We start from the raw sequence: 11,788 nt of genomic DNA, 5'->3' as shown, positions 1-11,788 counted from the left end.
GAATTCAGTTATGGGATGAAATTGTTTAAGAGTTTTAAGAGTTTAAGAGTTTTTAAGAGTTTTAGCCAAATGCTTTATAATATAGTATATATATATATATATATATATATATATATTGGTTAGCTGTGATGTTCGAATCAGTTGTATCCACCTAATCACTACAAAGCAAGAGACCATCGTCGACCGAAAAACCCTTTGGTAATCCATCGCTAAAAGATGGACCCGTTGGTAATCAATCGGTGAAAGTCCTTCGATGAAATAGTTGTGGGAAAAGGTATGAGCGATGGATCACCAACGGTCACCATATTCGACGGATGAGTTTTTTTAATTTATTCCGTCGATAATAAACGTTAATGATAATCAATTTTCTAGTAGTGAAACTCATTAAACTCTAAAAGTTAGAAAACCCTCCTACTAATTAACAAAATTTCAATTCCTATAAGATATATTAAATCGAATTTCATCAAAAAGTTATCTTATTAATATAAAATTGATTAAAACTCAATCATAATTCATCAACACTTCAATACTCAATTCTTATGATACCGCTTCAATACTCTTGATTCTTCATTTAATATATATATATATATATATAGAGAGAGAGAGAGAGAGAGAGAGAGAGATTGATTAGTCATTTATATTTTGTTAAGAAGAAATATATTTCTAAATAAAACGATAAACAAGTTTTTTAGATATGCAAATGTTATAGGTTGTTTGTTTACCTCTTAATAGTTTCATTAAGAGGTAAATTTTGTTTGACGAAATTTTTTTTGTCTCTTGATGGTTCTAAAACCATCTGAATGATTTTGTATCATGTGTCTCTATTAACCATTCAACGCTCTAATTTCCTTGTAAATAATTATCGAACAATTATATTTCATTTTGCACTATATTACAAGAGCTTTTTAATCATTCTAACCACTTAATCATTCTATACCAAATCATTCAGTAACTATCAAATAGCCTCTTATATTAACTACTAGTTGTGTACCCGTGAAATGCGGCGGGAGCCATGGATTTTAACGATTTTGAAGTTCCACTGATTTTATAAGATAAGATTTGACGATGATATATGTTACACTTGGTCTTTACATATTAATACAATTTGAATAAATAAGAGTTATGGTTCCAATTACAGACTATCGATGAAAAAAATTGTATGACAGTTTAAAATCCAATATATTTAAAATCCAACATATTTAAACGACTCCACAAATGTGTTCGATTTACACCAAGAGCAAAGAACTAAGAAACTTGAGTTTTAAGATAAACACTCAAGACCAATAAAGAAAACTACAAATTTGATAGATCATAAGCCATGAAAAGACCAAAAAAGATGAGTTTTAGAATGAAATTTCAATTGTTTACCCTCTTTTTTGTCCAGAAACTCATATTAAGGTTGAATTAATACATGTATATATATATCAAAAAAACCCAAAAACATATTAACTCAGAACATATTATACAGTGCAATTTGGACAGCCTAACCCCAAAATATATAGTATATATATAAATAAATAACTATAAAAGTATAAATCGTAAATATTAAAAATATTTTTTCATTTTATATATAATATATAATAATATAATTAAGTCAAAAACTATTCAATATTGGACTTATTTCGAAGGTATTAATGAGGCAATTATAATGGTGTAACTTGTTAAAATAAAATTTTATTTTTTAAACATGTTTTAATTGATATACGATTATGTATATTAATCTGATAAAAATTTAAAATGAAATATTTAAAAGTAAAGAACGTAAAATAAATTAATTAACTAATTATAGGGTATAAAGTGTAAATTTAAAATTATAATTTTAAAAAAATCGTTTGGAGAGGGTGAGTGTATGTGAGGAGAGGAGGGGATAAAAAAGTATTATAAAAAGTATCTTGATTATTTAATATTTTAAAATTTTAAGACTATTGTTAAATTTGCTTTATAAAATAGTATAAATTATCATTAGATGACGTTTGAATGAATAAAAGTTATGGAAAGTAAAAAAGAAAAAGTAGAAAATAAAATGTAATGATTACTAATCGAAACCCAAAACACTTTAACTCTCAACTTTCAATAACAAGGCTTTACTTTTTATTCGATCACATAAAAGATATGACGTGTTATATATGTATTTTTAACTAGAATATTCGAATCAGTTTATATATATATATATATATATATATATATATATATAGAGAGAGAGAGAGAGAGAGAGGCCTATTTAAAGGAGAACTGATATATATATATATATATATATAAAGAGAGAGAGAGGCCTATTTAAAGGAGAACTGAGTTGTTTGTAGTAATTGTGAGAACCAATATTAACCACAAATCAATAGATAAATTATGAAATTTATAAATTTGGTAATTTTAAATTAAAATCTTAATGCAAGGATATTTTTGGTATTTTAAAAATCTCTTCTCTCCTCTCTTCTCTCTCCGGCCACCGTTCTCCGGCCTCTGGCCACCGTCCTCCGGTCGACCACACAAACGACATCAATGTGATACCCAAACACATATATAATGCATTGTGATACCATTGTAGTATCACCGGACGACGGTGGCCGGCGGACGGTGGCCGGAGAGAGAAGAGAGGAGGAAGGAAAGTTTAAAATACCAAAAATATCCTTGCATTAATGTTTTAATTCAAAATTGCCAAAATTATAAATTTCCTAATTTATCTATTGATTTGTGGTTAATATTGGTTCTCACAGTTACCACAAACTAATTAGTTCTCATTTGATTAGGCCTATATATATATATATATATATATATATATATTAATTAATTAATTGTAAGGAATGATTTTGAATTCCAACCAATAATTTAGGGCCATTTAATAAACGTTTATTCGGTAAGTGTTTATCGAGTAATTTTTCTTACCGGATGAACATGGTAAGGGTTAAAAATCTTATCGGCCGGTAACTCGGTAAGAGCAATGATAAAGATGAAGAGTCTTACTCGATAAGTGAGGATGATGACTCTTACTCGAGTAAGCGCTTACTGGGTAAATTATATTGTTGAATACAATACCATTTTAATGTACTACAATCTTATCAGGTAAAATAAATTACAATGTTGACTCGTAATGATAAGCACTTATCGAGTTAACATCTAGGTAAGCGACCCCTTAAAAAAAAATCTTCAAAAATGTTTTATGATATGACACATGTTTTAAATTTCTATAAAATGTAGAGTAAATTTTGTAAAGACTATCATATTCTATTATTTTAAAAATTAAAATATTAATTATATTATTAAAATATTTATATTGATAAATTTTACATAAATATTACTATATATAATTATAATACAATTAACACAGATGTAATTAAAAATGGTAATCATTTTTGGAGAATTATTTCAATTTGAAGATTTTTAAATTTATTTTTCCTGCTTTTTCTATTTTGAAATTGTTTTAGAAAATCTGGTAGAGTACGTGTTCATAGCCCGATTTGAAGGATTTAACCTCCAAAACCACAAATCAATCCACAATGGCAGCAAGTGGTCAAACCGAACCAAACCGACGATTCTCAAACTGAGCGGTTCGACGGCACGGGGTTAAACCGGACCATAAAAAGACGGTTTTGTTTGATGCGTTTAGATAGTTTAAGCCTATTATGGGCTTTAAACTTAAAAAACATAACATATATCTATAAAATGAAAATTATACCAATATAACATTATTAAAAGATTGTATATCGAATTATAAAATAAACATCTATCACCAAAAGAAAAATCATTTGAGCGAATTGAAAAAAAGAAGATAAACAAGTCCACCGACAAGACTGAAATTTTTGAATACAAAATTTTGAGCAAGTCGAATGACGATTTAGAATTTTGGATTTTGATTTCCGATGGATCTCCGAATTTTGCCGATTTAGAGAATGCAGACAGTGGGGAAGTAAAAACTAAAAACTTATTGCCTTGGACGGACTTTTTATAATCGGGCCATAAAAGTTGACTCAATAACATGAAAACCAAATATAGTTAATACATTTGTATTTTGACAGTCGGTTTGGACCAAATCGCTATAAAAATTCAAACCATAGACCAGACAGGATCGAGGGATGTGGCTCTTTTTCAGAATGGACCAGAATCAGGTCGCTTAAATCGCCAAACATGATCCAATTTGATTTGCTTTGACCGGTTTGAACTGACCAACTTTTTTAACACCTCTATATTAGAGTAATAAAGTAGATTAAATGAGAAATTGCATTAATTTTACATTCTTTATCTACAATTAAAATTTTAAAATATGTTGCATTGCAAAAGCACACAACCAATATATTATCGTTAGGAGTCAATAGTATAATTTTATTTTCTGAGTATGATTGTAGTACATCGATCAAAATGATATCGTATGCAACAATTTACCTTGTAAGTGCTTACTCGGGTAAGAGTCGTCACCTTCACTTACCATGTAAGACTCTCTATCCTTATCATCGCTCTTACCGAGTAAGATTTTTGGGCCTTGTCATGCTCATCTGATGTGGAAAATTGTCCAGTAAACGCCTATCGGGTAAGCGTTTAGTAAACGACCCCTTAGTATGGAAATTAAGTATGTTTCAAAAATAAAAATCAAATTAAAACAAAGCATGTTTCAAAATACAAGTATGAGATTTGTAGAGTTTCATTTAAAAATAAAAAACACAAAGAAAATTAAATATTGATCATGAATTTGGACCAGTAACATATGAAAGTATTTTGTGATAACCAAAGAGAAACATTGAAATGTCTTGGCAAATAACATAGACTTAAAATTATAGGAATTAAGATAACAAGAAGGTTCAAAGCTTACACAAACCATACTCTCTCTCTCTATATGTATATATATATATATATATAAAGGTTCAAACAAAAACACCTTCATTTTACGAGAACAATCACAGCAACTTAATAGGAAAATAAGACCCAATGATCCTTGAGAAAATTATGATTATTTAGAGTTAACCCAAAGCATTATCTCTGTTGCAGCCTGCTTGAACACCTCCTCATAAGGAAACGTCTCTAGAAACTGATCACGACTACTTGCCTGATAATCAAATATAGCAGGAAGATAGATCAACTTAACCCATACAGATATTTAATATATATATATATATATATAATATGTACATATCAAACGTTAATTCAAACTAACGTTTATAGCAACAGGGGATACTCTTTACCGAATCCTGGATGTAACCCTAAAAGTTTCATGTATTTTAATCAAGGAAGAACCATGGGAGTTCTATGGTTCATAAGGGTTTAAGTTATCAATTTGGTTCATTTTGTTTGATGGGATAATTTTGTGTCACAATTTAGAATGGTTATCACTACAACAAAATCAGGTTTATAGAACACTCCCAAATTCTAAACGGCATTTAATTTATAGGACTTAGTTTATAGGACCAAAAAAATAAAGTATTCTATCTAAAGGCGTTGTAATAAGTTTATATGACGTTTTTTATGACACTTTTAATATAAAGCATCCTCCTATTAACAATTTTATAAGACATTATTCGAAAAACTGTCATATAAAAACAAATGTCTTATAAAAAATTGAGTTTATAGGACTCAAAAGTGTCATATAAAGTTGTTAATGCGACATTTTGTATTAAAAATGTCCTAAAAACTTGTTAAAACGTTTAAAAGCGTCATATAAACTTATTACAATACCTTTAGATAGGACGTTTTATATTTTGGTCACATAAATTAAGTCCTATAAAGCGTGTATTGGGATGCTCAGAGATTGGGGGTGTCCTATAAACCCAATTTTGTTGTAGTGTATGAAGTCTGATGTTGCAAATGTTGGATAGCTTAGGGGTTGTCTGCTTCATTTTCATTAAGTTATCTATCCAGATAAATCTGTATTTCCGAGGGACATGAGACAGAGGGAGGAAAAAAGAGAGGGTTAGATTATTTTTAGGGGATTTATGGTATTAATTTGACTAAGGTGGCATAATGGGGACAAGTGAGAGATACTGGCTTCCATATATAGCCTTTTTGGCTTAACGGCTTAACGACTTAACGATTAAGCCGTATGAATTAAGTTGTTCACACCATTAAGTTCATTAACTTGTAAGTAAACATCCTAGTCTTCCCCTTTAAATACATTATTGTTGTAATTGAGTCACTAGTGTGGCCGTGGACTAGATAATCCCTAACCCGAACCGTGTAAAATCTTTGTGTCGTTCTAAATTCCCATTGACGTCATAGTGCTCGTGTGTGTGAATCTATATCCGTACGAATTTTCTCCGACAAGAACTCCCTTGAAGTTGTTTATATGCATACCTTAAATAGCAACCAAGGCATTTTCCAAAACTACCACAAAATCCCAAGTCTGGATGTCAAGGTTTTGCCACATGATAGCAAATAAACATTATTAGGTGGTACTTTTTGTACGGTCTTGTTTCAAATGTGCCATTGTACAAATATGAGCCAACTCAAAACCCTAATTTCATGGCAAGCCTAACAAGGCGTCAACACATAAACAATAGCTCACTTGATGGTTATGAACTCGACAACCTTATTAATTAAGCAAAAAATGCACCATTAAGCAAAGATAAACGAAACATTACTTACACGGGCATGAATCATGAACAAGCTTGTAGTTTGATCCGAAGAAATCTGAGCAGAAACGATCTCCAATTTGTGCTTCTCCATCACGAAACAGATCGCAGTAAGTAGGCCAGGCTTCCGGGGAGAGCAAATGCTAATATGTGCATCCAGGCCGCACACGTTTAAAGTGACATTAGAAGAAGTCCATGTTTGGAAAGCGGTTGGTGAAAATATTGGGAACGGGAATGAGGTCGAGCTAGAAGATGGAACGATGCCAAAGGGGCCGGTTGTGGATCCGTGGTCGGCTAAAAAGGATTCCCTGGTGTTTAGAGCCAGTGTTTGTGGTTGAATTAAGGGTGAAATAGTGGTGTTGGATGATAGACCATGGAGCCTCTCTAGCTTCTGTGTATGAAGCTTTTGGAGGGTTTCTTGCAAGGTTTTGATGTGGCTTACTGCCTCATCAACTATTGTAGACTTGTCTGCCTGTAATATATAAATATGTACTTAATTAATTCAGCTATGGCTTAATAACAAGATTAGAAAGCTTATTACTACTTTTAATCAACTGAAGAACCAAACTCATAGATTTTGTGTCATTTCAGAAGAAAGCACAGATTGATATTCAATTACAAAATGATGAATAATTAGAGGGACAAACAAGATTAGAGTTTGGATCTTTAAATGCAAATTTCTATAAAGATTGAACCACCTTAATCAAAAGGGGTCTGAATAGAAAAAGTCTGATTAGATCAGAAGCAAGATCTCGTTAGCAGATGAAAGTGATGAATACAATTTTTCACCCTCAATTTCATATGAAATGTGGATCGAAATTCGAAGCTGCTTTTTCTTTCTCCTTTTTCATAACAACCAAATCTTATCGGTCCAGCGATATTACCAAAAATATGAACATCAAATTTGGAATTGACAGTAGATTTGAAAGTATACAGACAGATCTATACATGGTATAGATTCAGCTGTAATCCTATAATGTTTCATTGTTTCTTTTCTACATATGGTTAAAACATGATATATACATACATACATATATATATATATACACATTGAACCCAAAGATTAAAGAAAATCTTGAAAATCCCCATCTGGGTTCACTGTGATCATTAAAAATGAATAGTAATTGAAGAAATGGAGACTGAATCAAGATTGGTTTTGATACCTTGGGGGGGAGTTGAGGTAGTAAGGCATGAAGTTGATGGAACATGTTCCTCATCTTCTTTCTCCTTTCTCTCTCAGTCCATATATGAAAATCATGATCGTTTGACTCAGGATCTCCTTTTCCCTTGTCACTATCGAGACTCACCTTCTTGTTGTCGTCATTTTTCATCTCATTTCTCAGCTGGCCACCATCACCACCGACTGTTGTTGTTACTGGTTCTTGGTCATGACCACCATTCAAACCCCCGAGAGCTTCCATCTCCGACTGCTTCATCTTACTATGATCATGGGTTACAGTTGAATTGATTATGGGCTTCTTATCATCACCTGCAGATTTGTCATCATCACCTGAAACACCACCAGATTTGTCAGCCATAACCCACGGATAAGTATCCCAAAAGAACCCTTCTTGGCCACTCTCTTCAGCCATGTTATTTGCTATTTGTAGAGAGAGAGAGAGAGATTAAGGAGCTTGGAAATTAAAGGTGTGATATAGAAGATGGCGAACTAAAGGATTATTTTAATTGAAATGGGGTTGTGATTCGAAGAGAGAGAAGGATCGATGGATGGGTGTTTTCTTTTGGGTTACGTAGAGCAAGAAGTACAATCACAATCATGCGTACAACACAAAACTCTATCTCTCTTTCTATGGTTTGAAACGTGGATTAGACCATGTTTTAGGAAAAGAAATGCGGGATTTTGTGCGTATGTATAGACTAGACACTTTTATGTGGCAGAGACCGTAAGGTTCGGATACATGACGTGAAGGTTTGAAGTGTGCTTCGCGTGAAGGTTGTATGTTTTTCGTGTGAACATTCGTAGTATTTCTTATGTCAAGGTTCGGTTTTTTTTATGTGAATGTTTGATCCTTTGAAGATTCGGAGTTTTGCTATAAAGGTTCACTGTTTTTTTTGCTGTGAAGCATGATTTGATTAAAAAAACACCAAATGACTCATGGTCTATCTCATATGATTCCTAATCAAATAAGAACTAATTAGTTTGTGATAACCTTGGGATTCATTCTCAACCATAAATCAATAGATAAATTATGAAATTTATAATTTTGGTAATTTTGAATTAAAATTTTAATGCAAAGACATTTTTAGGTATTTTAAAACTCTCTTCTCTCCTCTCTTCTCTCCCCATCCTCCGGCCACCGTCCTCGGGTGATACCACAATGGTATCACAATGCATCATATATGTGTTTGGGTATCACACTGAGGTCATTTGTGTGGTCGATCGAAGATGTAATACAGTGGTATCACAATGCATCTTATATATGTTTGGGTATCATATTGTATCTTTTGTTTAACAGAGTCAATATTTTTATGTATCACAGTGGTATCACTGGAGAGCGGTGGCCAGATGACGGAGGATGGTGGCCGAAGGCTGGAGGACAGAGAGAGGAGAGAGGAGAGAAAATACCTAAAATGTTCTTGCATTAAAATTTTAATTCAAAATTACCAAAATTATAAATTTCTTAATGTATCTATTGATTTGTGGTTGAGATTGAATCTTACGGTTACCACAAACTAGTCAGTTTTTCTTTGAATGAGCCTATATATATATATATATGGGAGAGAACCTAAATAATTTGAGAATTATACAACTGAATTTATAGTTTGTATTTGTTGATAGATATATAAGGCAGGTTCAAGCGAGAGAGGCCGTCAATTTACGACATGGCCGGACCTATAGTGGTGCATATGATGGCAAGTGTCACTGTATTATTCCTCCGTCAAAAGGTAAAAAAATTAGGTTCGTGAAAGGTGCAATAATATTAATTGTTGTGTGTCATCGTATGTAGTTTGAAACTACAATGAGAACACGTTTTATTTGATAGAGTTGGTTTGCAAAACTTTTATTTCCATCTCATATCTAAATTCGAATCCTGTTAATGTTATTTTTTTAGTCAAATGGTGCCACAATTTGAAGAAAAAAAATTTGTATATTTGTTTTTTATAGTCAAATGGTATCATCGTTTGAAAAAATTTATGGGTCCGCCCCTGATTTACAAGAAGCCAAGAAACAATATAAACAACATAAACCATTAATTGAAAAACCCATAAACAAAAAATAATCTTAAAATTAGAATAACTACCATTTTAAATTGGATAAATCCTTAAAAATCTCATTATATCTTCTTGATTTACTTATTTTTTTTAATTTTAGTTAATTCATAATTTTTTTTTGTCAAGTTTCATATAATTATTTTTTTAGATTCACTTTTGATTAAAAAAAATTCATAATCTGATGTCGAAAATCAATTCATTATCTTTTTCACCATTTTTTTTTCTATTTTAACTTTTGGATCCACCTTTTGAATCACATGTAATTAGATAAGTTTAACATATTGTAACATCTCAGGCTAACTGTATCAGATATTATCGCTTTGTCCACACATTTGGACTCACAGTTCTAGAACGCGTCTGATAAAGGAAATATCAAGTCCCTTATAAAGCAACATTTGTTCTCCTTCCCAACTTTTATTCCCTCACAATCCACCCCCTAGCCCAATTGGCCAGCTTCCTCGCTGGCACACTGAATCCCGATTTGTTAAGAATTATCATTACTGGTATGGATAATGCTATTTTTTTAAATCTAATTTAATAATATTTTATTTTATTATTTTATCAAATAAGGTATGTGACTCATATTTTTCTCGCCTTCTAACAAATTAGTTTGCTTATTGCATGATCATCTCCTCTATTGTATAATATGTATTCACCAATGAATATGTCTCATTATACATTCATTGATAAATAGTTGGCTGTAAGTCTCAAAAACCCTGTGGTTTTTATTTAAACTTGGGATATCTATATGTAAGAGTTTAATCATTTGAGAACTCCAAAATTTACAAGATTTTTGAGAACTTCTACCTTAAGGTTTGTTTCACATAATTTTTTTTTCCGTTCAGATATAAAATTTAATATATTGGTTAATATATTTTGTTTTATAATGTATTTGTTTATATATATTCAGGTTCACAAAGTGAAACTCTTTTACGTGTATTTTTTGTTTTACAAACACGTAAAAAATGTTCACATTGTGAACCGAATACATGTGAAACAAATATATGTTAATTAATATTTTAAATCCTAGTATTAGATGGAAACAAATCATATGAAATAACACATGATGCATAAGTTTTCAAGATTATCATAATTTCATGGATTCTAAAAAAAGGGTCACATATATATATATATATATATATATATATACACACACACACACACACACTTGGGATCATATGAGACCAAGAGTTTTTCGTGAGACCCGTAAGACCAATTCTCAACCCTTGGATTAGATCTACAATCTGAACATTCATAATTACAAAATTGCCACGAGACTTTTCAATAATCACAAAATTGCCACCGTATCATTAGATAATTATCTTATAAAGTTGATCGATGAACATAAATTGGTCTTACGGGTCTCACGAAAAACTCTTGATCTCACGTGAATCCAACCCTATATATATATATATACACACACACACACACACACACATATTTTTTAGTATTAGCAAGCCCAACTTTTTTAACTTATGGATTATGGTCCAAATATGTTCATTGATCAACTTTATAAGTTAATGATCTAATGGTCTAAAGTTACACGGTGACAATTTTGTGATTATTGAGAAGTCTCGTGGCAATTTTGCAATTATGAATGTTCAGATTGTAGATCTAATCCAAGGGTTGAGAATTGGTTTTACGGGTCTCACGAAAAACCTTTGGTCTCACGTGAAACCAACCATATATATATATATATATATATATATATATAGGCCTATTCAAGGGAGAACTCAGTTGTTTGTAGTAACTGTGAGAACCAATATTAACCACAAATCAATAGATAAATCAGGAAATTTATAAATTTGGTAATTTTAAATTAAAATCTCAATGCAAGGATATTTTTGGTATTTTAAAACTCTCCTCTCTCCTCTCTTCTCTCTCCGGCCACCGTTCTTCGACCTCCGGCCACCGTCCTCCGGTGATACCACTATGATACCAGTACTGTGATACCTAAAAATATTGACTCTGTTAAACAAAAGATACATTGTGATACCTAA

At 31.5% G+C, this 11,788-nt stretch overlaps 1 protein-coding gene across 1 annotated transcript; it reads right to left on the bottom strand.

Moving 5' to 3' along the window:
• Positions 1 to 4,939: 4,939 nt before the first annotated feature.
• Positions 4,940 to 8,146, bottom strand: LOC112500529 (transcription factor bHLH95-like). The gene is made up of 4 exons (XM_025104032.1): positions 7,718 to 8,146; positions 6,920 to 7,026; positions 6,568 to 6,763; positions 4,940 to 5,035 (listed from the first exon to the last, which is right to left on the bottom strand). The coding sequence occupies exons 1-4, from the start codon at positions 8,144 to 8,146 to the stop codon at positions 4,940 to 4,942; spliced, it is 828 nt and encodes a 275-aa protein (XP_024959800.1).
• Positions 8,147 to 11,788: the final 3,642 nt, after the last annotated feature.

This window comes from Cynara cardunculus, assembly GCF_001531365.2.
Source record: "Cynara cardunculus var. scolymus isolate 2C chromosome LG 17, CcrdV1, whole genome shotgun sequence".
Classification (NCBI taxonomy): Eukaryota; Viridiplantae; Streptophyta; class Magnoliopsida; order Asterales; family Asteraceae; genus Cynara; species Cynara cardunculus.
The sequence above is the reverse complement of the archived record's forward strand: the minus strand, read 5'-3'. Positions and strand labels throughout refer to the sequence as shown.

What these genes read in the sequence shown, in the direction of transcription:
- LOC112500529 (XM_025104032.1), bottom strand. Translation starts at nt 8,146, where the DNA reads ATGGCTGAAGAGAGTGGCCAAGAAGGGTTCTTTTGGGATACTTATCCG. An exon ending in TACCTCAACTCCCCCCCAAG is followed by an intron (nt 7,027 to 7,717) that starts GTATCAAAACCA and finishes TATATATTACAG; the next exon opens with GCAGACAAGTCTACAATAGT. An exon ending in GAGAGGCTCCATGGTCTATC is followed by an intron (nt 6,764 to 6,919) that starts ATCCAACACCAC and finishes ATTTTCACCAAC; the next exon opens with CGCTTTCCAAACATGGACTT.